Source organism: Arachis stenosperma, chromosome 10, assembly GCF_014773155.1.
Source record: "Arachis stenosperma cultivar V10309 chromosome 10, arast.V10309.gnm1.PFL2, whole genome shotgun sequence".
Taxonomy (NCBI): domain Eukaryota; kingdom Viridiplantae; phylum Streptophyta; class Magnoliopsida; order Fabales; family Fabaceae; genus Arachis; species Arachis stenosperma.
Window position 1 is genome coordinate 7,108,954 of NC_080386.1, and position 24,530 is coordinate 7,133,483.

General features: G+C 39.0%; 1 protein-coding gene and 1 non-coding gene across 2 annotated transcripts; both read right to left on the bottom strand.

Annotated features, from left to right (window-relative positions):
- Positions 1-6,758: 6,758 nt before the first annotated feature.
- Positions 6,759-8,275, bottom strand: LOC130956669 (uncharacterized). The gene is made up of 3 exons (XM_057883687.1): positions 7,791-8,275; positions 6,917-7,670; positions 6,759-6,797 (listed from the first exon to the last, which is right to left on the bottom strand). Exons 1-3 carry the CDS (start codon positions 8,273-8,275, stop codon positions 6,759-6,761), a joined length of 1,278 nt encoding a protein of 425 aa, XP_057739670.1.
- A 9,086-nt stretch (positions 8,276-17,361) lies between these two features.
- LOC130958649 (small nucleolar RNA R71) lies at positions 17,362-17,469 on the bottom strand. Its single transcript, XR_009077761.1, has one exon. It is a non-coding gene; the product is annotated as a small nucleolar RNA R71 (small nucleolar RNA).
- Positions 17,470-24,530: the final 7,061 nt, after the last annotated feature.

The window sequence follows — 24,530 nt, forward strand, 5'->3', positions numbered from 1 at the left end:
AAACAAATAATAAAAAATTACACTTTACCATTTTCAATTTGAATTTGAATCAAAATCCCGCCCAATTACTTCTTTATTTAAGAACGTCCAGGTGTCTTGAGAGTAAGTACGTGTTAAACTGTCAACCACGCACAACCCTACGTGTCGGCAATAAAATGCTCCACTTGTCGCTCACAGACCACTCTACTCCTCTCTTATTATATATTAAAATAGATAGACATATCTATTTTATTAGATACTTATTAATTAAAAGTGGATGTGAATGTCATTATCCTGAAAAGTTTTATGCTATTGATCTATACGACCCATTTTTTCTGGCCTTTTTTATAAGGTAAATTAATTATATGGTGTTTTATTTTTTACAATATTATTAATAAAAAATTGAAGAATGTTGAAGGAACTTTAAAATTTGAATCGATTAGTTTATCCATAAATATCAGCAGAGTTTAAGAGGAGGTCTGATACCATAATAAAAATTTTAAAAAAAATACATAACAAAACATTCTTTATTTTTGTCTACTCTTTATGTACTCTTTCAATTTTTTTAATTAACCTTAACAAAACCATCGGACATCGTTTTGATTATTAAAATATCTTTTACCGTAAAAACTAATTATTATATTTATTGCTATAACTTACTAAAATCTGATTTTTTCGAAAAGCGGTTCCACCCAACTTTTGTATGGCTGCCTGATAACGAATAAAAAAGTAGAACAGGAAAATTCAACAAATGGAATTGAAATTTTCACTTCCAAAAAATTGGTCTATGTGCGATAAAATAGTTCAACATTAATTTTATATTTTTATTCGTGAATAAATTTATTAAGACTAAATTTTTATGAAAAAAAATGATTTCATATAAGTCTAATGCATAATGACATGCCCCAATTCGGCAATTTCGTAGCCCATAGTGTCCAAGTCCCGAAAGAACAATCAATCATTTTAAGATTTCTAATACTGTTGTTCTCGAAATTCAGAACAATATAACTAAAAAAGGTGATAACAATACATTTTAATCACAAAGAAGGAGTAATAATTATACAAATAAAATCAGCTGTAAAATCTTATATACATAGTCAACAGCTACAAGTCTAGACCACTGATGTATATACCTACATACATTAATTAATTAAGTCAGAAAAAGGTAATAATATACAAATAGCACTATTCTATACCAAAAAGAAAAAAAACACAAGAACAGAGCATCTTGAAATCATCATTGTCATCGTGGTTGTCGTTAATTTCAGGTATTACTTGTCAGAAGGGTAGCCACTCGGAACCGGCGGGGTTGTGGACATAGAGCTAAGGTAGTAGCTGCCTTCTCCGCCGTCTTTTTGCTTCTTGTGGCGGTGGTCATCATGGTTGTCGTTAATATCAGGTGTTACTTGTAGGAAGGGTAGCCACTCGAAACCGGTGGGATTGTGGATGTAGAGCTAAGCTGCCTTTTCTGCCCGTCTTTCTGCTTCTTATGGCGGCCGGAGCAGGACAGCGCCGCTACCATGCTCTTGAATATTCTAATTTTGACTCGGCCCCTTCTCAGCGGCAACCTCTGTGTGTCTCTTACGGTGGCAGTGGTGGTTATTCGTTTGGCATCTGCATCGGCCATTGAAGCGAAAGACGGAGGAATTGAACAGGAGAAGTGAACAAATGATGGTTGGAGAAGGTGGAATCTCAGACAGACAAAAAGAATAAGAATGAAGAGCGAAAAGATAAATAAGCCTTTTGTTTTGATTGTAAATTGTGAATTGTAACGAGAGTGAAGCATGAATTCCAGCGATAGCTGTGTTATAAAGAGATCAGAGAGTAACTATAGCTGTTAAACGTGGGAGCGTATACAATAAAATCAAGGGAATCAAGAATTGTAAAAGTGCAAGTCAGCCTTGATGTCACTCAGAAACTGAAAAAATCCATGATAATTGCAGAGGTAAATGATCAGATTATGGAGGTAAATCTGAAGTATAAGCGAATAGGATATTTCTGTTTTTATTGTGGTCATCTGGAGGTATGAGTTGAGAAACTGCAACACTGATAAATAGAGAAAGTAGAAAAATGCTGGAGAGAGTGGATGAAAACAGAGCAAATAGGTAAAAGGGTTACAGTGATGAATTTGATATATAGAGCTTCTTAGTTCACTAACTTCATCATTCGATAGCATCACCAACGTACAAAGATGAAATGCTTCAGGAGGAAGGAACCTAAAATTGGTCGTTGAAAGTACTCTTAAAAAAATAATAATATATATTTATTATTTGCGATGAATGTAATCTAAATTCTAGAACATAGTCAACATACACTACATACATAATCTCTCTACTTCAATCCTTACTACATGAGGCACAGGACTGTTGAAAACTTAAAATGGTTGTACATAATTACTAGTTGTTTATTATATATTAATATATTAACACAATATAAATTTAGATATTTTTAATTTTAATTTTTTATTTAAAAGAGTTAAGTGTAATTTTTTATTATTAAATATTTTTTTACAATTTTTTTGTCTCATTTATAAAACAAATAATAAAAAATTACACTTTATCATTTTCAATTTGAATTTGAATCAAAATCCCGCCCAATTACTTCTTTATTTGAGAATTGCTAGGTACCCAACTTTAAGAGCAAGTACTTGTCAATCACATACAGCTCCACGTGTCGGCAATAAAACGCTCCATTTGTGGCTCACAAACCACTCTACTACTCTCCTGTTATATATTAAAATAGATAGACATATCTATCTTATTAGATACTTACTAATTAAAAGTGGATGTAAATGTCATTACTCTGGAACAGCACTATTCTATACCAAAAAGAAAAAAAAACATAGGAACAGAACATCTTAAAAATCATCATTGTCATCATGGCTGTCGTGAATTTCCAGTGTTACTTGTCGGAAGGGTAGCCACTCAGAATCGGTGGGGTTGTAGATGTATAGCTAAGAGGACGATTAGAAGCAGAAAAATTGTAGTAACTACCTTTTTCGCTGTCTTTCTGCTTCTTGTGGCGGTCGGAGTAGGACAACACCGCCACTATGTTCTTGAATATTCTAATCTTGACTCTGACCTTTTTCGGCGGCAACATTTGTGTGTCTCTAACGGTGGTTGTTATTCATTTGGCATCTGCATCGGTTATTGAAGCGAAAAATAGAGGAATTGAACAGGAAAGTGAACAAATGGTAGTTGGAGAAGGTAGAATCTCAAAAAGACAAAAAGAATAAGAATGAAGAGCGAAAACAGAAACAAACTTTTTGTTTTGGTTGTGAATTGTGAATTATGAATTGTAATGAGAGTGAAGCGTGAATTCAAGTGATAACTGTGTTATAAAGGAATCAGAGAGTAACTATAACAGTCTTGCTGTTGAAGTTTCTCCATTTTTACATGTTTCATTGCAGAGTTTTAGTTTATTTATTTATTTTAATAGATTCTAAAAATATATAAAAAATTACAACTTAAAAGATTTTGGAAATCGAACAAGCATTTAAAAACTTATAATGCTAGACTTATATCAATCATCTTATACATGCACAAAAATAAATCATTGAATTGCATATTGAAATATGTATTTGATCTTTTATAAAAAAAATTATTATAAATAAATTTTATTATTCAGTTATTATAGATTTAATTATTTTGTTATGGCAGATTTAATTATTCTAAAATTTGATTATTTAATTAAAAATATACAAAATAATATAATTATTTATATAAATTACATACTAATTAATTTTATAATTTTTTTATGTATAAATAACATAAAAATTAAAATATATTTTATTTATTATTTTTATTAGCAGATCATGTTTTAATGAGTACTGTACTCTACTTTTTGAATTTAAATTCTCTAAATGTTGAACTTTTATTTTAAAGAGTAAAGTGTGATTTCTCACCCTTGAATAGTTTTTTTATCATATTTTCTCTAGATCCCACCTATAAAATAAATTGTAAAAAATCACACTTTATCTTATAAAATGAAATTCAAAATTTAGAGGATCCAAATTTTCACTTTTACGTAAACATTTGTCTAAGAGAATAGACTAATAAAAAAATAAAAATATAAACATTACAATTTTCTAAAAACTTAATTTTCCTTTAGAAATTTAATACTTTATTTCAAAAATGTTCATAAACTTATTTTATTTTTTCTCTAAATTTCATAAGTTTCTTATATATTTTTTTCAAAAATATACTTACCTTATAACTTTTGTTTTTTCTATATATTCACAATTTTTTTTTGGTGAACTAGGGGGTCAAGGACCCAAAGGAAAGAAAACAAACAAGCAAAGCAGAACTAAAACTCAAGACCCCCTTAAACAGAGGGTCTCGAAACAGTCACAGAGAAGAGCAAAACTAATAAAAGGGGGTGGGCTTGATCAATCACAGGGAGTTCCTGTCCCTTCTTAGCAAGGAGATCAGCCACAAAGTTAGCTTTACGAAGAGAATGTAGCCATGTGATTTTCTGGATTCTAGCTGTCAAGACACGGATATCCTGAATCAGTGGGGCATAAGGGTGGGCTAGGCGGCATCCGCGGTTGATGAAGTTAATGGCCTCAGCCGAGTCAGATTCCACAATGAGATTCTGGTAGCCATTAGTAGTAGCAATGTTTAGACCATGTATCACTGCCCATAATTCTGCATGCATAATTGAGCAGTTTCCCAGATTACAGGAGAACCCTTTTAAGAATCTCCCATTCGAATCTATGAAGACACCACCACAAGTAGCATTATTAGTATGTCCAAATCATGAACCGTCGGCATTAACTTTAACACAGTCTTCCTCAGTCCGAGACCAACTTATAAGAGAGACACCGGCAGCTTGGACATTATGCGGTTTCAAGTTGCTTCTAGCAATTCTGAAAAACTCTTCCGATCGCGCCCGAATCTGGTTAACGGCCGTTGTGACATGGACCGATTTTTCATTGAAAACAAGCTTATTTCTGAGGTACCATATAGACGACATCGCAACACCAAAGAGGCAATTCCAACTATTATTGGCCATCAGGTTTTGAGATAACCACTCATTGAGGTCTGTACTGAGAAAAAAATCCATCCCATTAGGGGGATAAGCCTTTGCCAAATGCTTTTAGCATAGGGGCAGTCTCGAAGTACATGCATAGCTGATTCTTCTTGGCACCGGCACCTTGGGCAAGAATTATCATTGGTCAAGTGTCTTCGCCTTTTCTCTGAGTTTGTAAGAATAGCATTGTGAGTTACCAGCCATAGAAAAGTTCTGACACGTTCAGGGCCTTGCCAATTCCACACCAACCGGAAGTTCTTATTTGGAACCTGTTGGTCCTTCATGGTTAGCTGGTATGCTGACTTTGTACTGAAGGATCCATCGGAAGAAGGCCCCCAGGCTAGGTGGTCAGCTTCCTTCCAAGGGGACGGGGGAGAAATAGCTACGATCTTCTTAGTAATCTCCTCTGGCAGCATCCTTTGTAGTTTGTCCATATCCCACTGCCCTAAGATATCAAGAAAGTCTATTAGCATCTCAGAAAAATTAAGACTATTGCTTACCTGGTTTGTGGATTCACTTAGGCGGCCTACTCCCGGAACCCAGTAGTGATCCCAGAATCGAATTTGGGATCCATCGCCAACTCTCCAAATGCAGTTGCGTTCCACATTGTCCCAAGAGGCACATATACCCTTCTAGAGGTTGGAATTACTTTGCCTTCTAGCCACTTTGGGCATAGTGTCGTTGTTGCAGCCATATTTTGATCGGAGGACCCTAGCCCAGAGATCATCCTTCCTTGCTACAAGCCCCCATCCAGCCTTCATCATAAAATCTTGGTTCATGTGATCTACATGTCTAATGCCCAACCAACCAGATTGTTTTGGCTCACATAACTTTTTCCAATTTAGGAGGTGAACCTTTTTATTTTGGTCTGTGTCGCCCCAAATAAAATTTCTGCAAATACTCTTAATAGAATTACAAGTAGCAGTAGGTAATAAGGCAAATTGCATATTATATAAAGGTATAAAAGAAAGGACTGATTTCACTAGAGTTGTTCTTCCGGCCAAGGAGAGAGTGGAGGCTTTCCAAGAGTTCAATCTGGCATGGAGTTTGTTGATAATACCCTCAAAAGTGTGCTTTGTTACTTTAGCGTGAAGAATGGGAACTCATAAATACTTCTCCAAATCGTCTGTTCTGGCAAATTGCAAGACATTACTAATCACTGTTCGCACAGTGTGACCCACATTCCCGGAGAAAAAGACTCTAGTTTTTTCTTTGCTAACATTCTGGCCGGAGCTTTGACAGAAAGCTTCAAGACATTTATTTATGATGTTGGCTTCGTTGACACTGGCTTCTGCAAAGAGAATAATATCATCTGCAAAGCACAAGTGAGAGATAGGTGGCCCATCCTTCTTTAGACGAATAGGCTTCCAAACATCTTGCTCCACAGCTGTACTAATGAGTTGGGAAAGTTTTTCAATGCAAAGAACAAAAATATACGGAGAGATGGGATCTCCTTGTCTGATTCTTCTGGTTAGTGAGAATTCCTCCAGTTCCTCCCCATTCCACAACACCCTCATTCTGGCAGTTGAGATACATGAGAGGGTTAGATTAATGAAATTCTGGGGGAACCCAATGTCCATAAGGGTCTCCTTAATAAAGCTCCATTTGAGCCTGTCATATGCTTTTTCAAGATCAATCTTAATGGTCATCCAGCCTTTCCCCCCTTTTTTTGTCTCATGGAGTGAATGACTTCTTGTGTGATGATGATGTTATCAGAGCTCTGTCTTCTGGGAATAAAGCTGCACTGATTAGGCATAACCAACTTGTTCATGACACTTCTCAACCTCCTAGCCAGGATTTTTGTAATCACCTTATAAGAAACATTACAGAGTCTGATGGGTCTCAGCTGCTTTAGGTGTGTCACAGGTTCTATTTTTGGGATAAGAGTAATAAGTGTCTCATTTACCTCTTCAACCTTATCCGGGTGCTGAAAAATGTTTTTAGTCAGATTGCATACGTCACTGCCAGTTTTGTTCCACTCACTTTGGTAGAAGATAGCTTGAAGTCCGTCTTTGCCGGGGGCCTTCCAACTACCAATGTTGAACATCGCATCCTTGATCTCCTCATCTGTCACGTTACGTCCTAAGCTGTTGTTGTCTGAGCTATTCATAGTAGGAAACATGTTCTTCAGAATAAAGGGAGTATGGTTTGTGTTGTCTGTGTAGAGATTATAGAAAAAGGAAGTGGCCATATGTTCAAGCGTAACCTTCTCAGTTATCCAGTCACTGGTGTCATTCTGGAGGGAAACTATTTTGTTTCTGCATCTTCTAACCATAGTGGAGCCATGGAAGAATTTAGTGTTACGATCCCCAAAATTGATCCACTTACTTCTAGCTTTTTGGAACCAGAGAAATTCTTCTTGAAGGAGAATCTGTTCATACTCCACCCACAGCTCTTTTTGAAGCTTATCAAGATAGGAGTTATGAGAGTGCCCCAAACTAGAGTTAAATCCTTGGAGTCTTCTGAGAATTCTATGCTTTCGTCTGAAGATGTCACTGAATAACGACTTGTTCCACTCCTTGATCCTATTATTAAAGTTTACTATGCCTTCAGCCCAAGAGCCCTGATTATTCCAAGACGCACCAACAGCATTTCCAAAGTCAGGGTGCGTGATCCATGCCGCAAGGAAGCGGAACAGCCTTCTTCCTCTATTCTGCTCGCTAACGGGAGAAAGTTACAGGCAAATAGGAGAGTGGTCTGATTTCAACATGGGCATATGTTTAACAATAGAGTCTGGGAATGCAAGTTGCCATTCCAGGTTGCTCAAATCCCAGTCTAACCTCTCAACAAGATTGCCCCTCTTCCAAGTGTATGGCCATGCCGCAAACCCGAAATCAATCAGGCCACAAGCTACAACACACTCCTGAAACTCTTTACATGCACAATGATTGTTACTCAGCGCTCCACCACTTTTCTTATGGTTGTGTAACATAGCATTAAAGTCACCCACCAGACACCAGGGGAGGTTAACGTTAGCAGCATATAATTTAAGAGATTGGCATAATGTTCTTCTTGTTGCCCACTGGGGGCTACCATAAATAGCAGTAATAAGCCAAGGATTGGAGTTATTACTAGAGACTTTTAGGTGTACGAACTGTTTATCATGCTCTAGCACATCCACACTCCAAACAGAAGAATCCCAGAGACACCATATTCCGCCAGCATGACCCACTGCATCCACTAGAAAGGACCTGTCAAAGCCAATCTTGCCCCTAATTTGGTTGCCTCGAGCGCCACTCACATGAGTTTCTAAGAGAAAGAACATATTGGCTCCATGATGCGGTATTTTATAACCCACACTTACTAACCGGCAAGTGTACCGGGTCGTACCAAGTAATACCTTACGTGAGTAAGGGTCGATCCCACGAGGATTGATGGATCAAGCAACAATGATTGATTGATTGGGTTAGTTAGGCAAGCAAAAATTGGTTTTGAGATGTTCAAAAGGTTTAAGTTCGAATTTAGAATATCAAAAGGATAGACAATTAAATGAGTTGGGAATAAAATGTTGAGAAAGCAGTTAAGGTTTCAGAGTTATCTATTTTCCAGATTTATTTTTATCACTAACTAATTTAATCATGCAAGATATAATTTCATGGCAAACTATATGTGACTAGGCCCTAATTCCTTATACCTTCCTAGTCTCCTTTAAAATTCATTAATTGCCAATTCCTTGGTCAATTAATTCCAATTAGAGGGTGATGATCAATCTCTAGTTTATATGCCAAAAGAATTCTAATTATCCAAAAATAAAGGGATTATATGTCACGTATCCCGTTAAATACAAACAATTAGAAATTCAATATAATATGTTTTCAAGCTGTTGTTCAAGTAAAGAGCTTTTCCAAGTTTTACAAGAACTCAATTAGAACATGGGTCATACTTCCGTTCCACCCATATTCATAAAGTAAAGAGCGAAAACAATTATTGAAATATAAATCAAGACATGAATTAAATTAGAAAGATCAAACGAATAAATCCATACAAATAGACAGAGCTCCTAACCTTAACAATGAAGGATTAGTTGCTCATGGTTCAGAGAAGAAAAATAAGGGTTCTGGTAACAATCTGGTACCTGTCTAAATGTACAGAGTTTTTTATTTATTACTAATCCTAATAGGTTTAAAAATCAAAAATTAAAAATAATCTTTTCCTAAAAGATAATATTTGAATTTAAATTCGAATTAATTAACAGATTTTCAGTTTATGGGTGGGGACCACTTGATTTGTCCATTCTTCAGCTTCTAATATGTATTTTCTGGGCCGGAAATTGAGTAAAAAATAGTCCAGAAATCGTAACCAGCGTCATTTGTATTTTTGCAGATCGCACATGTGACGCGTCCGCGTCATCCACGCGTTCACGTCATTTGTGCAGATTCCAGTCCACGCATTCGCGTCAGGCACGCGGTTGCGTCATTGCGATTTCCCCATTCCGCGCGGTCGCGTGAGCCATGTGTCCACGTCGGTCTTCGCTGGTCATCTCTTTGGTTTCTTTTTTTTCTTTGCAGAAACTTCATCAAATCCCTCCGAATGCTACCTAAAATAAATAAAATTGCACAAAACTCAAAATAACATCCATAGTGGCTAAAATATAATTAATTCTAAATTAAACTCAACAATTTAGATGTAAATTCACTAGGAAAAGATAGATAAGATGCTCACGCATCACAACACCAAACTTAAACTGTTGCTTGTCCTCAAGCAACCAAAACTAATATAAGCTCATGATGTGAATTTACATGAGAATGAGAGTTCGATTAAGCTCATGTCTCTTTTTATAGTGGGGTTTATAACTGTAATCCTGAATAGGTTTGGCATCTCACTCTCCTTTGAATCAAGAATGTTATTGTCATTCAGAATTAGAATCCGGATGATATTTTGAATTTTCTGATCTTTACATTTCAGTTTAATCCTTGAACATAGCAAAATTTACTTTAATTTATTTTTCTTTGGTGCTTTGCACCTTGAGCCTAGCCGTGGCTTTAAATGTTTTGTCTCAAGAGTTACTTGACACAGAAACACCACAAGCACTTAACTGGGGAACTCTCTTTGAGTTCTGATTTTTCTTTTAATTACTCCCAAACAGTGATGCTCAAAGCCTTTGGCATACTCTGTTAAATGTAATTGATCTCGACTCTAAGTGTTCTGTCTCAAGGATTATTTGACACAATCACACCGCAAGCATATGACTAGGAAAACAACTCTTTGAGCTTTTAATCATGTCTGACCTCCCTAGTCATTGATGCTCAGAGCCTTGGACCTTGTTTTTATTTTTTATTTTTTTCGCTGTTTCTTTTGCTTCAAGGATTAAATTTTATTTATTTCAGAGAAGGCATAATAATTCTCTAAATTCCTATTCCTTATACATCAGCATCCCTTGATTCAAATTCAAATATACACTGTTCATATCATGCATTCAAAAATCACAGAAAATACCACCACATTTAAGTAAATAAGACTATTCTTAGAATTAAACTCAATTTCTCATGAAATACATCACTTCTTTTTCTTTTCTTTTTAGATTCAAGTTCAGTGAGTGGTATATGAAACATCTTTTCAGCATTAAAGAAATAAAAAAAACTAGTCCTAGAATTCTAACTAATAAAAGATCATGCAACAAACAAAGCAAAATAGCAGAAAGCCAGAACATAACATAGAAAAAAGAGGGGAGGAATAAAAATGAAAGGAACTCAACCACCTTAGTTATCCTAGCGGTCACTTTATTCTTCAGGTTGTGCTCCTCCGTGAAGTTGATTCGCCTCCCTTTTGGTGCCATAGGAATAAACAGAAAAGCTTTAAGCGAAGCGTCAACACCAAACTTAAAGGTTTGCTTGTCCTCAAGAAAATAAGAACTGAAAATAGAAAGAGATAAATATTATGAGGAAAAAAATAAAAGGATAAAAGAATAAGAGAGAAATAGGATTGGGAGAGAGCGAGAGAGAAAGAAAACTGGGCGGTGAACTAGTGTGGCGCAAGCTACGCGAACGCGTGGGGCACGCGTTCGCATGATTGCGTTTTAGTTAGTTCACGCAGTCGCGTGACCCATGTTATACTTCAGGCGCGAGTGCAGCCTCGCGCCTGCACAGCTCTCTGTTAAAATTTAAATATTTGCCAATTTAGGGGTGACGCGATCGCGTGGAACATGTGATCACGTGAGTGGCTTCAGAAGGGAATGACGCGGACGCGTCGGCGACGCGTTCGCATGATGGGGATTATGCGTCTAGCACCAAGCCAACACCACTCCAGCACAATATTTGGTTGTGCACCCTTTTTACGTCGAAAACCAGGGCACGTGGCCGCGTGGGTCACGCGATCGCGTGGGAGGCTAATATTCCCACATGACGCGGACGCGTCGGCGATGCGGTCGCGTGGGGCGATTTGTGCCACTGGCACGCCTCCAGCCACGCTCCAGCGTGACTCTCTGTTCGTTTTTATTTTCTCCCCTCTCCTTGCAACGCGGACGCGTCGCTGATGCGGTCGCGTCGTGTGGCATTATTTTTTATTTTTTTATTTTTTATTTTTTTATTTTTTTTAGCTTGAGGTGTTCGGTTCCTGGGAGAATATAGCTGCATGATCAGAAAATTAGTAAGAACTCAATAAAAATAAAATAACTAAGAAAAACTACTACGAAAAATAGTGAAGGATACGAAATTATCGGGTTGCCTCCCGACAAGCGCTTCTTTAACGTCACTAGCTTGACGGTCAGTTCTGCTAGTTCAGCAGATGAGTAGACCTCTGGCGGTCAATCTCGCCTCCAAGATAGTGCTTCAACCTCTGGCCATTCACCGTAAATTTCCTGACAGAATTTTCTTCCTGTATTTCCACATGACCATATGGTGAGGCTCTGGTAACCACAAACGGTCCTGACCACCGGGATTTCAGCTTCCCCAGAAAGAATTTGAGCCTTGAATTATACAGAAGCACTCTTTGTCCTGGCTCAAAGACTCTGATGGAAATCTTCTTATCATGCAGTAGCTTGGTTCTCTCCTTATAGAGCTTGGCATTCTCATAAGCTGAATATCTGAATTCATCAAGCTTATTTAACTGAAGCATCCGCTTAATTTCTGCTGCTTCTGAATCAAGATTCAGATACCTAATTGCCCAATAAGCCTTGTGCTCCAGCTCAACTGGCAAGTGACAGGCTTTGCCATAGACTAACTGATATGGGGACATACCAATTGGAGTCTTGTATGCTGTCCGGTATGCCCAGAGAGCATCATCAAGCTTCCTAGACCAGTCCTTTCTTGAAACACTGACGGTCTTCTCCAGAATCCCCTTATGCTCCCTGTTTGAAACTTCAACCTGTCCACTTGTCTGAGGGTGATAGGGGGTTGCCACTTTGTGACGGACTCCATATCTATGCAGAAGAGAGTCTAGCTGTCTGTTACAGAAGTGACTTCCTCCATCACTAATGAGTGTCCTTGGGACGCCAAACCGGCTAAAGATATACCTCTGAAGAAAGCTCATTACCACCTTGGCATCATTGGTGGGCAAAGCCAAAGCTTCCACTCATTTGGACACATAGTCCACTGCCACTAGGATATAGTTGTTTGAATGTGAGGGTGGAAAAGGTCCCATGAAATCAATACCCCACACATCAAATAACTCAACCTCAAGAAGTCCCTGCTGTGGCATTTCATGGTTGGCAGGGAGATTTGCAGCTTTTTCACATCTGCTACAATGCTTTACAAATGCTCTTGAGTCCCTGAAGAGAGTCGGCCAGTAAAACCCGCTCTGAAGGACTTTTGTAGCTGTCCTCTCACCACCAAAGTGGCCTCCATAATCAGGCCCATGACAGTGCCAAAGAATCTGCTGCTTTTTCTCATCTGGGACACATCTCCGGATTATTCCATCTGAGCACCTTTTAAAAAGGTATGGTTCTTCCCAAATGTAGTATTTTGCATCAGTCAATAGCTTCTTTACTTGTTGCCTACTGTACTTCCTTGGGATAAAATTCATGGCTTTGTAATTTGCAATGTCTGCAAACCATGGTGCCTGCTGAATGAGGAACAATTGTTCATCCGGAAACGTCTCAGTCACAGCTGTGGGTGGTTGTTCTCCTGCTTCAGGCTCAATTATGGAAAGATGGTCAGCTACTTGATTTTCTGACCCTTTCCTGTCTTTTATCTCAATATCAAACTCCTGGAGGAGTAACACCCATCTGATTAATCTTGGTTTAGAATCATGTTTGGTTAGAAGGTACTTCAAAGCAGCATGATTAGTATGAATAATAACCTTAGAACCAAGTAGATAGGACCTAAACTTATCAACAGCGTATACAACAGCTAATAATTCCTTTTCTGTAGTTGTGTAAATCTTTTGGGCATCATTTAACATACGACTAGCATAGTAAATGACATGTACAAGCTTACCATGCATCTGTCCTAAAACAGCTCCTATAGCAAAATCACTAGCATCACACATTAATTCAAATGGTAGATCCCAATCAGGGAGAGCTATAATGGGGGCAGAGGTAAGGTTAGCTTTCAGAGTTTCAAAAGCATGCAGACACTCAGAATCAAAGACAAAAGGGACATCAGCAATAACCAAAAGGTTGCTTAGAGGTTTTGCAATTTTAGAAAAATCCTTTATAAATCGTCTATAAAATCCTGCATGACCCAAGAAACTCCTTATTGCCTTAACATTAGTTGGTGGTGGTAATTTTTCAATTACCTCTACTTTTGCTCTATCAACCTTAATTCCTTTACTTGAAATCCGGTATCCAAGAACAATACCTTCTGTAACCATAAAATGGCATTTTTCCCAATTTAAAACAAGGTTTGATTCTTGACACCGTTTTAAGACAAGAGATAAATGTTTAAGGCAGGATTCAAAAGAATTACCAAAAATAGAAAAGTCATCCATAAATACCTCAATAAACTTTTCAATCATATCAAAAAAAATTGAAAGCATACTGATGAGCGGATAATTTATACGCTTTTTGGCATTGTTTTTAGTATGTTTTCAGAAGGATTTAGTTAGTTTTTAGTATATTTTTATTAGTTTTTAGTTAAAATTCACTTTTCTGGACTTTACTATGAGTTTGTGTGTTTTTCTGTGATTTCAGGTATTTTCTGGCTGAAATTGAGGGACCTGAGCAAAAATCTGATACAGAGACTGAAAAGGACTGCAGATGCTGTTGGATTCTGACCTCCCTGCACTCGAAGTGGATTTTTTGGAGCTACAGAAGCCCAATTGGCGCGCTCTCAACGGCGTTGGAAAGTAGACATCCTGGGCTTTCCAGCAATATATGATAGTCCATACTTTGCCCAAGATTTAATGGCCCAAACCGGCGTTCAAAGTCACCTTCAGAATTCCCAGCGTTAAACGCCGGAACTGGCACCAAAGTGGGAGTTAAACGCCCAAACTGGCACAAAAGCTGGGGTTTAACTCCAAGAAGAGTCTCTACACGAAAATGCTTCAATGCTCAGCCCAAGCACACACCAAGTGGGCCCGGAAGTGGATTTTTATGTCATTTACTCATCTTTGTAATTCTTAAGCTACTAGTTCCCTATAAGTATGACCTTTTACTATCGTATTTTCATCTTGGTTTTTCTGGTTCCCTCTCTGGGACCGAAGCCAATGATCACTTTTGTTCTTATGTATTTTCAACGGTGGAGTTTCTACACACCATAGATTAAGGTGTGGAGCTTTGCTGTACCTCGAGTATTAATGCAATTACTATTGTTCTTCTATTCAATTCAGCTTGTTCTTATTCCAAGATATTCATTCGCACTCAAGAACTTGATGAATGTGATGATTATGTGACGCTCATCATTATTCTCACTTATGAACAAGTGACTGACAACCACTCTGTTCTACAAGCAAACAAGACTCTAATGTTTATCTCTTGGGTTCTTTAACCGGAATCTTCGTGGTATAAGCTAGAATTGATGGCGGCATTCAAGAGAATCCGGAAGGTCTAAACCTTGTCTGTAGTATTCTGAGTAGGATTCAATGATTGAATGACTGTGACGAGCTTCAAACTCGCGATTGTGGGGCGTTAGTGACAGACGCAAAAGAATCACTGGATTCTATTCCGACATGATCGAGAACCGACAGCTGGATAGCCGTGCCGTGACAGGGTGCGTTGAACATTTCCACTGAGAGGATGGGAGGTAGCCACTGACAACGGTGAAACCCTTGCATACAGCTTGCCATGGAAAGGAGTAAGAAGGATTGGATGAAGACAGTAGGAAAGCAGAGAGACGGAAGGGACAAAGCATCTCCATTCGCTTATCTGAAGTTCTCACCAATGAATTGCATAAGTATCTCTATCTTTATCTTTATGTTTTATTCATCATCTATACCCATTTGCGTCTGCCTGACTGAGATTTACAAGGTGACCATAGCTTGCTTCATACCAACAATCTCTGTGGGATCGACCCTTACTCGCGTAAGGTTTATTACTTGGACGACCCAGTACACTTGCTGGTTAGTTGTGCGAAGTTGTGATAAAGAGTTGAGATTGCAATGAGCGTACCATGTTGATGGCGCCATTGATGATCACAATTTCGTGCACCAAGTTTTTGGCGCCGTTGCCGGGGATTGTTTCGTGTATGGACAACTGACGGTTCATCTTGTTGCTTAGATTAGGTAATTTTTTTTCAGAATTTCTTTAAAAATGAATTCTAGAGTTTCATGATGATCTGTTGAAATCTGGCTGGCTGAGAAGCCATGTCTAATCTTATTGGACCGAGGTTTCAACTTATCATCACAAGAGCTTGTTGATTTCTATCAAACTTGCTATTGGAGCAATGATCTGCTGAGGCTTGGCTGGCCATTGGCCATGTCTAGTGTTTTGGACCGAAGCTTTCTTTGAAAGCTTGGCTGGCTGTGAAGCCATGTCTAATTCCTTGACCGGAGTTTTAGACTAGCATTGCAATGATTCCTGGAATTCAAATTAAGAATTCTGAAACCTTCATTTTCTATTTTCATATAATTTTCGAAAAAGCACAAAAAAATTTATAAAATCATAAAAACCAAAAAAGATTTTATGTTTCTTGTTGAGTCTAGTGTCTTATTTTAAGTTTGGTGTCTTGCATGCATTGTTTATTTGATCTTGGTTCTATTTTCAAGTCAATAGTACAGGGAACTGAAGATTCAGAACATGCAGCAGAGGAATTACACAGAAAAAGCTGGGCGTTCAAAACGCCCAGTGAAGAAGGACAGACTGGCGTTTAAACGCCAGCCAGGGTGCCTGGCTGGGCGTTTAACGCCCAAAAAGGTAGTGCTAGGGCGTTTAACACCCAAAAAGGTAGTGCATTGGGCGTTAAACGCCAGAATGTGCACCATTCTGGGCGTTTAACGCCAGGATGGCACAAGAGGGAAGATTTTGTTTTCAAATCAATTTTTTTCCAAGTTTTCAAAGTTTTTCAAAATCAAATCTTTTTCAAATCATATCTTTTCAATCATATCTTTTTTAAACCATAACTTTTCAATCATATCTTTTTAATCACATCTTTTTCAAAACAGTTTTCAATCATATCTTTTTAAATTCTAATTTCAAAATCTTTTTCAATAAAATTACTTGATTTCTTTCCCACTCTTGGTTTTCGAAAATCAATTAAAGTTTTTCAAAATGTTTTTCAAAATCTTTTACTTAATTTTCGAAAAAATTCTTCCCCTCTTTTCACATCCTTCTATTTATGGAGTACCACTCCTCCTCAATGCACAATTCGAACTCTATATCACTAAGTTCGAATTCTTCTACCCCTTTCTTCTATTTTTCTGTTCCTCTGACACCTCAAGGAATCTCTATACTGTGACATAGAGGATTCCACATTTTCTTGTTCTCTTCTCTTTCATATGAGCAGGAACAAAGACAAAGGCATTCTTGTTGAGGCTGACCCTGAACCTGAAAGGACCTTGAAGCGAAAGCTAAGAGAAGCTAAGGCACAACTCTCTGTAGAGGACCTAACAGAAATCTTCAAAGAAGAAGAAACCATGGCAGCCGAAAACAACAACAATGCCAACAATGCAAGGAAGGTGCTGGGTGACTTTACTGCACCTACTCCCGACTTCTATGGGAGAAGCATCTCTATCCCTGCCATTGGAGCAAACAACTTTGAGCTTAAGCCTCAATTAGTTTCTCTAATGCAACAGAATTGCAAGTTCCATGGACTTCCATTGGAAGATCCTCATCAGTTTTTGGCTGAATTCTTGCAAATCTGTGACACTGTCAAGACTAATGGGGTTGACCCTGAGGTCTACAGACTTATGCTATTTCCTTTTGCTGTAAGAGACAGAGCTAGGATATGGTTGGACTTACAACCTAAAGACAGCCTGAACTCTTGGGAAAAGCTAGTCAATGCCTTCTTGGCAAAGTTCTTTCCACCTCAAAAATTGAGTAAGCTTAGAGTGGAAGTCCAAACCTTCAGACAGAAGGAAGGAGAATCCCTCTATGAAGCTTGGGAAAGATACAAACAATTGATCAGAAAATGTCCTTCTGACATGCTTTCTGAATGGAGCATCATAGGTATTTTCTATGATGGTCTCTCTGAACTGTCCAAGATGTCATTGGATAGCTCTGCTGGAGGATCTCTTCATCTGAAGAAAACGCCTACAGAAGCTCAAGAACTAATTGAAATGGTTGCAAATAACCAATTCATGTACACTTCTGAAAGGAATCCTGTGAACAATGGGACAAATCAGAAGAAAGGAGTTCTTGAGATTGATACTCTGAATGCCATATTTGCTCAGAACAAGATATTGACTCAGCAAGTCAACTTGATTTCTCAAAGTCTGTCTGGAATGCAAAATGCACCAAACAGTACTAAGGATGCTTCATCTGAAGAAGAAGCTTATGATCCTGAGAACCCTTCAATGGAAGAGATGAATTACATGGGAGAACCCTATGGAAACGCCTATAATTCTTCATGGAGAAATCATCCAAATTTATCATGGAAGGATCAAGAGAGACCTCAACAAGGTTTCAATAACAATAATGGTGGAAGAAACAGGTTTAGCAATGGCAAGCCTTTTCCATCATCTTCTCAGCAACAGACAGAGAATTCTAAGCAGAGCCACTCTGACTTAGCAACCATGGTCTCTGATCTAATCAAAACCACTCAAAGTTTCATGACTGAAACAAGGTCCTCCATTAGGAATTTGGAGGCACAAGTGGGACAGCTGAGCAAGAAAATTACTGAACTCCCTCCTAGTACTCTTCCAAGCAATACAGAAGAAAATCCAAAAGGAGAGTGCAAGGCCATCAACATGGCCGAATTTGGAGAGGAGGAAGAGGCAGTGAACGCCACTGAAGAAGACCTCAATGGGCGTGCACTGACCTCCAATGAGTTCTGGTGCACGAAATTGCAATAACACTTTTGCAATCCCGCACAACTAACCAGCAAGTGCACTGAGTCGTCCAAGTAATACCTTGCGTGAGCAAGGGTCGATCCCACGGAGATTGTCGGCTTGAAGCAAGCTATGGTTATTTTGTAAATCTTAGTCAGGATATCAGAAATTATCAGGATTGATTGTAAAAAGCTAAAGAACATGTAATGGTTACTTGTACTGCAGTAATGGAGAATGGGTTGAGGTTTGGAGATGCTCCATCTTCTGAATCTCTGCTTTCCTACTGTCTTCTTCATCAAACACGCATGTCTCCTTCCATGGCAAGCTCGTGTAGGGTCTCACTGTTGTCAGCAGCTACCTCCCATCCGCGCAGTGAAAGCTAATGCAAAGCACTCTGTCACAGTGCCGCCAATCACCGGTTTGGTTCCCTCCCCTACCGGAATAGAATCACTCTTTTGCGTCTGTCACTAACGCCCAGTAGGTTACAGGTTTGAAGCACATCACAGTCATTCAATCATTGAATCCTACTCAGAATACCACAGACAAGGTTTAGACCTTCCGGATTCTCTTGAATGCTGCCATCAGGTCCTGCCTATACCACGAAGATTCCGATTAAAGAACCCAAGAGATAACTACTCAATCTAAGATAGAACAGAGGTGCTTGTCAGGCACGTGTTCATGGTTGAGAATGATGATGATTGTCACGGATCATCACATTCATCCGGATTAGGAGCAAGTATTATCTTAGAACGGAAGCAAGCATGATTGAATAAGAAATAGTAGTAATTGCATTAATCCATCAAGACACAGCAGAGCTCCTCACCCCCAACCATGGGGTTTAGAGGCTCATACTGTGGAAGAAACGTGTACAAAATGTTATGAGGTCATAAGGTTTTGATTACAATGTCAAAAGGTCCTATAAGTAGTAAACTAGTATCCTAAGGTTTACAGAAATGAGTAAATGACAGAAAAATCCACTTCCGGGCCCACTTGGTGTGTGCTTGGGCTGAGCATTGAAGCTTTTATGTGTAGAGACGTTTTCTGGAGTTAAACGCCAGTTCTCATGCCAGTTTGGGCGTTTAACTCCAACTTTTAATCCAGTTCCGGCGTTTAACGCTGGAATTTCTGAGGCCGGATTGCTACGCGGGTTTGGGCCATCAAATCTTGGACAAAGTATGGACTATTATATATTGCTGGAAAGCCCAGGATGTCTACTTTCCAATGCCGTTGAGAGCGCGCCAATTGGGCTTCTGTAGCTCCAGAAAATCCACTTCGAGTGCAGGGAGGTCAGAATCCAACAGCATCTGCAGTCCTTTTCAGTCTCTGGATCAGATTTTTGCTCAGGACCCTCAATTTCAGTCAGAAAATACCTGAAATCACAGAAAAACACACAAACTCATAGTAAAGTCCAGAAAAGTGAATTTTAATTAAAACTAATAAAAATATACTAAAAACTAACTAAAAGATACTAAAAACATACTAAAAACAATGCCAAAAAGCATACAAATTATCCGCTCATCACAACACCAAACTTAAATTGTTGCTTGTCCCCAAGCAACTGAAAATCAAAATAGGATAAAAAGAAGAGAATATACTATAGACTCCAAAATATCAAAGAAACATAGCTCCAATTAGATGAGCGGGACTAGTAGCTTTTTGCCTCCGAACAGTTTTGGCATCTCACTCTATCCTTTGAAGTTCAGAATGATTGGCATCTATAAGAACTCAGAACTCAGATAGTGTTATTGATTCTCTTAGTGAAGTACATTGATTCTTGAACATAGCCAGTGTATGAGTCTTGGCTGTGGCCCAAAGCACTCTGTCTTCCAGTATTACCACCGGATACATACATGCCACAGACACATAATTGGGTGAACCTTTTTAGATTGTGACTCAGCTTTGCTAAAGTCCCCAATTAGAGGTGTCCAGGGTTCTTAAGCACACTCTTGTTGCTTTGGATCACAACTCTATTTCCTTCTCTTTTTTTTTTCTTTTCTTTTCTTTTTCTTTTTCTTTCCCTTTTTTTTTCGAAAATTTTTTTTTTTTTTTTCCACTGCTTTTCTTGCTTCAAGAATCAATTTGATGATTTTTCAGATCCTCAATAACAGTTCTCTTTCTCCTCATTCTTTCAAGAGCCAACAATTTTAACATTCTTAAAACAACAAATTCAAAAGACATATGCACTGTTCAAGCATTCATTCAGAAAACAAAAAGTATTGCCACCACATCAAACTAATTCAACTAGTTTCAGAGATAAATTTCGGAATCCTGTACTTCTTGTTCTTTTGTGATTAAAGCATTTTTCTTTTAAGAGAGGTGATGGATTCATAGGACATTCATAGCTTTAAGGCATAAACTTTATTAATTTTATTAATTAAGAACAAGACTCAAATATAGATGTAAGATGAGACTAAAAATAAAGGAAAAAGGATAATAATAAAAACGAAAAACAGAGGCCTCTAATGATAGAGGTTTCACAGAGTTAGGACTCAACAACCTTGATTTTGAGAAGTGGATGCTCCCCCAGCTTGAGAGGAGAGCTTTTGGCGTTTCAGTTCCTTGATATCACGCCCCTGCTTCTCTTGTTCCTTCAGCAATTTGCAGATCATGCAGTTCTGATTCTGCTGTTCTTCCTTCAGTTGCTCCATAGTCTCTTGCAGCTTGTTGATGGATGCTTCTAGGCTGGCCCAGTAGCCAATTTCAGGGAATTCAGGGAGGAACTCACGCGCCCTCCTTTTGATGGAGTTGTCTTGCACTTGTCCTTCCATTGACTTCTTGGTGATTGGGTGTTCAATGGGTATGAACTCATCTACTCCCATCTTTACCCCAGCCTCTTTACAGAGCAAGGAGATCAAGCTTGGGTAAGCCAGCTTGGCTTCAGTGGAATTCTTGTTTGCAATTGTGTAGATCTCACAAGCAATCACATGATGCACCTCCACTGCTTTTCCAAGTATAATACAGTGAATCATCACTGCTCTCTTGATGGTGACCTCAGAACGGTTGCTAGTGGGCAATATGGAACGCCCGATAAAGTCTAGCCAACCTCTTGCAATTGGTTTGAGGTCTCCCCTCTTGAGTTGGTTTGGGACACCCTTAGAATTGGTTATCCACTTAGTTCCAGGGAGGCATATGTCCTCTAGAACTTGATCCAACCCCTTATCTACTCTCACCATCCTCCTATTGAAGGAATCAGGATCATCTTGTAGTTGAGGTAAATTGAAGATTTCTCTTATTTTGTCCAGATGGAAGTACATAACTTTCCCTCTGACCATAGTTCTGTGGGTAGGAAAAGCGGTTCCAGTCATTCTTTGCTTATCTGTGAGCCACAGATTTGAGTAGAACTCCTGAACCATGTTCCTTCCAACCTTTGTCTCAGGATTGGTCAGAACTTCCCAACCTCTGTTTCGAATTTGCTCTTGGATCTCCGGATATTCATCTTCTTTCAGATCAAATTTAACTTCCGGGATCACTGACCTCAGTCCCATTATTTTGTGATAATGGTCCTCATGTTCTTTGGTTAAGAACTTCTCTTCATTCCAAAGATTCTTTGGATTGGTCTCTTTCCTTCCTCTTGAGTTGGTTTGTTTTCCCTTGGGAGCCATGATATTGATGAATCTTGGCTTAGTGATCACGGAAAAGCACACCAAACTTAGAGGTTTTGCTTGTCCTCAAGCAAAAAGAAAAGAAATAAGAGAAGAGAGAGAGAGAGAGGGAGAGAAAATTCGAATGGTGTGAGGAAGGAGGGGTGAGGAACGTTCATTTATAGAGTGGGGGGGAGGAGAATTTCGAAAACAAAAGAGAGATTTGAAAGGAAATTTGAAAAGATATGAAAGATTTTTGAGAAAAGGGTGAGTTTTTGAAGAAGAATTGGGATTATTTTGAAATAGATTTGAAAAGATTGTTTTGATTTTTGAAGATTTGAAAGTGTATAATGAATGATTGAAGTGTGATTTTGTAGAAAAGCATGGGTGAGAAAAGGAAAGTTTGAAAAAATCTGAGTTGAAAACAAAAATGTGGTCCCCCCACCAAGCTGGCGTTAAACGCCCAGAATGGCACCCATTCTGGCGTTTAACGCCCATTTGTTGCCCCTTTTGGGCGTTTAACGCCCAGCCAGGTACCCTGGCTGGCGTTAAACGCCAGAAAACCTTCCTCACTGGGCGTTTTTCTGAACGCCCAGTGATGCTGCACACCTGGCGTTAAACGCCCAGAATGGTGCCCATTCTGGCGTTTAACGCCCAGAATGGTACCATTACTGGCGTTAAACGCCCAGAATGGTGCCCATTCTGGCGTTTAACGCCCAAAATGCCCCTTACTGGCGTTTTTTCGCCAGTAAGCTCATTTTCTCTGCTTTTTGAGCTGAATCCTTCTGTAACTCTGTGAATTCCTTCATTTTTGATACTTGCCTCTGTAAGAACTAATCGTACAACTTCCTAATGACTGGGTTGCCTCCCAGCAAGCGCTTCTTTACTGTCTTTAGCTGGACTTTCACTGAGAATCACTCAAGTCTCAGTTTTGAGCATTCCTGCTCAAAATTTCCTTCAAGATAGTGTTTGATCCTCTGTCCATTAACAATGAACTTACTGTCAGAATCAATATCCTGAAGCTCAACATACCCATATGGTGACACTTTTGTAATCACATATGGACCCCTCCACCGGGATTTGAGTTTTCCTGGAAACAGTCTGAGCCTAGAGTTGAAGAGCAGAACTTTTTGTCCTGGTTCAAAGACTCTGGTTGACAATCTCTTGTCATGCCACTTCTTTGCCTTTTCCTTATAGATCTTAGCATTTTCAAAGGCATTGAGTCTGAACTCCTCTAGCTCATTTAGCTGGAGCAGTCTTTTCTCACCAGCTAACTGTGCATCCATGTTTAGGAATCTGGTTGCCCAGTAAGCTTTATGTTCCAGTTCCACAGGCAAATGGCAGGCCTTTCCATACACCAATTGGTATGGAGAGGTGCCTATAGGAGTCTTGAATGCTGTTCTGTATGCCCACAGAGCATCATCCAAGCTCTTTGCCCAATCCTTTCTTCGGGACATCACAGTCCGTTCCAGGATTCTTTTTAGCTCTCTGTTAGAGACTTCAGCTTGCCCATTTGTCTGTGGATGATACGGAGTTGCCACTTTATGGCTGATTCCATATCTAACCATAGCAGAGTATAGCTGTTTATTGCAGAAATGAGTACCCCCATCACTGATTAGTACTCTAGGGACGCCAAACCTGCTGAAAATGTTTTTCTGGAGGAATTTCAGCACGGTTTTGGTATCATTAGTGGGTGTAGCAATTGCTTCTACCCACTTAGATACATAGTCCACTGCCACCAGAATGTAAGTGTTTGAGTATGATGGTGGGAATGGCCCCATGAAGTCAATTCCCCATACATCAAACAGCTCTATCTCTAATATCCCTTGTTGAGGCATGGCATATCCGTGAGGCAGGTTACCAGCTCTTTGGCAACTGTCACAGTTACGCACAAACTCTCGGGAATCTTTATAGAGAGTAGGCCAGTAGAAGCCGCACTGGAGAACTTTAGTGGCTGTTCGCTCACTTCCAAAGTGTCCCCCATACTGTGATCCATGGCAGTGCCATAGGATCCTTTGTGCTTCTTCTCTGGGTATACACCTGCGGATCACTCCGTCAGCACATCTCTTAAAGAGATATGGTTCATCCCAAAGGTAGTACTTGGCATCTGAAATTAGTTTCTTTCTTTGCACATGACTGTACTCCTTGGGTATGAACCTCACAGCTTTATAATTTGCAATGTCTGCAAACCATGGAGCTTCCTGGATGGCAAAGAGTTGCTCATCTGGGAAAGTCTCAGAGATCTCAGTAGAAGGGAGGGACGCCCCAGCTACTGGCTCTATTCTGGACAGATGATCAGCTACTTGGTTCTCTGTCCCTTTTCTGTCTCTTATTTCTATATCAAACTCTTGCAGAAGTAACACCCATCTGATAAGCCTGGGTTTTGAATCCTGCTTTGTGAGTAAGTATTTAAGAGCAGCATGGTCAGTGTACACAATCACCTTTGATCCCACTAAGTAGGATCTAAACTTGTCAATGGCATAGACCACTGCAAGTAATTCTTTTTCTGTGGTTGTGTAATTCTTCTGTGCATCATTTAGAACACGGCTGGCATAATAAATGACATGCAGAAGTTTGTTATGCCTCTGTCCCAACACTGCACCAATGGCATGATCACTGGCATCACACATTAATTCAAAT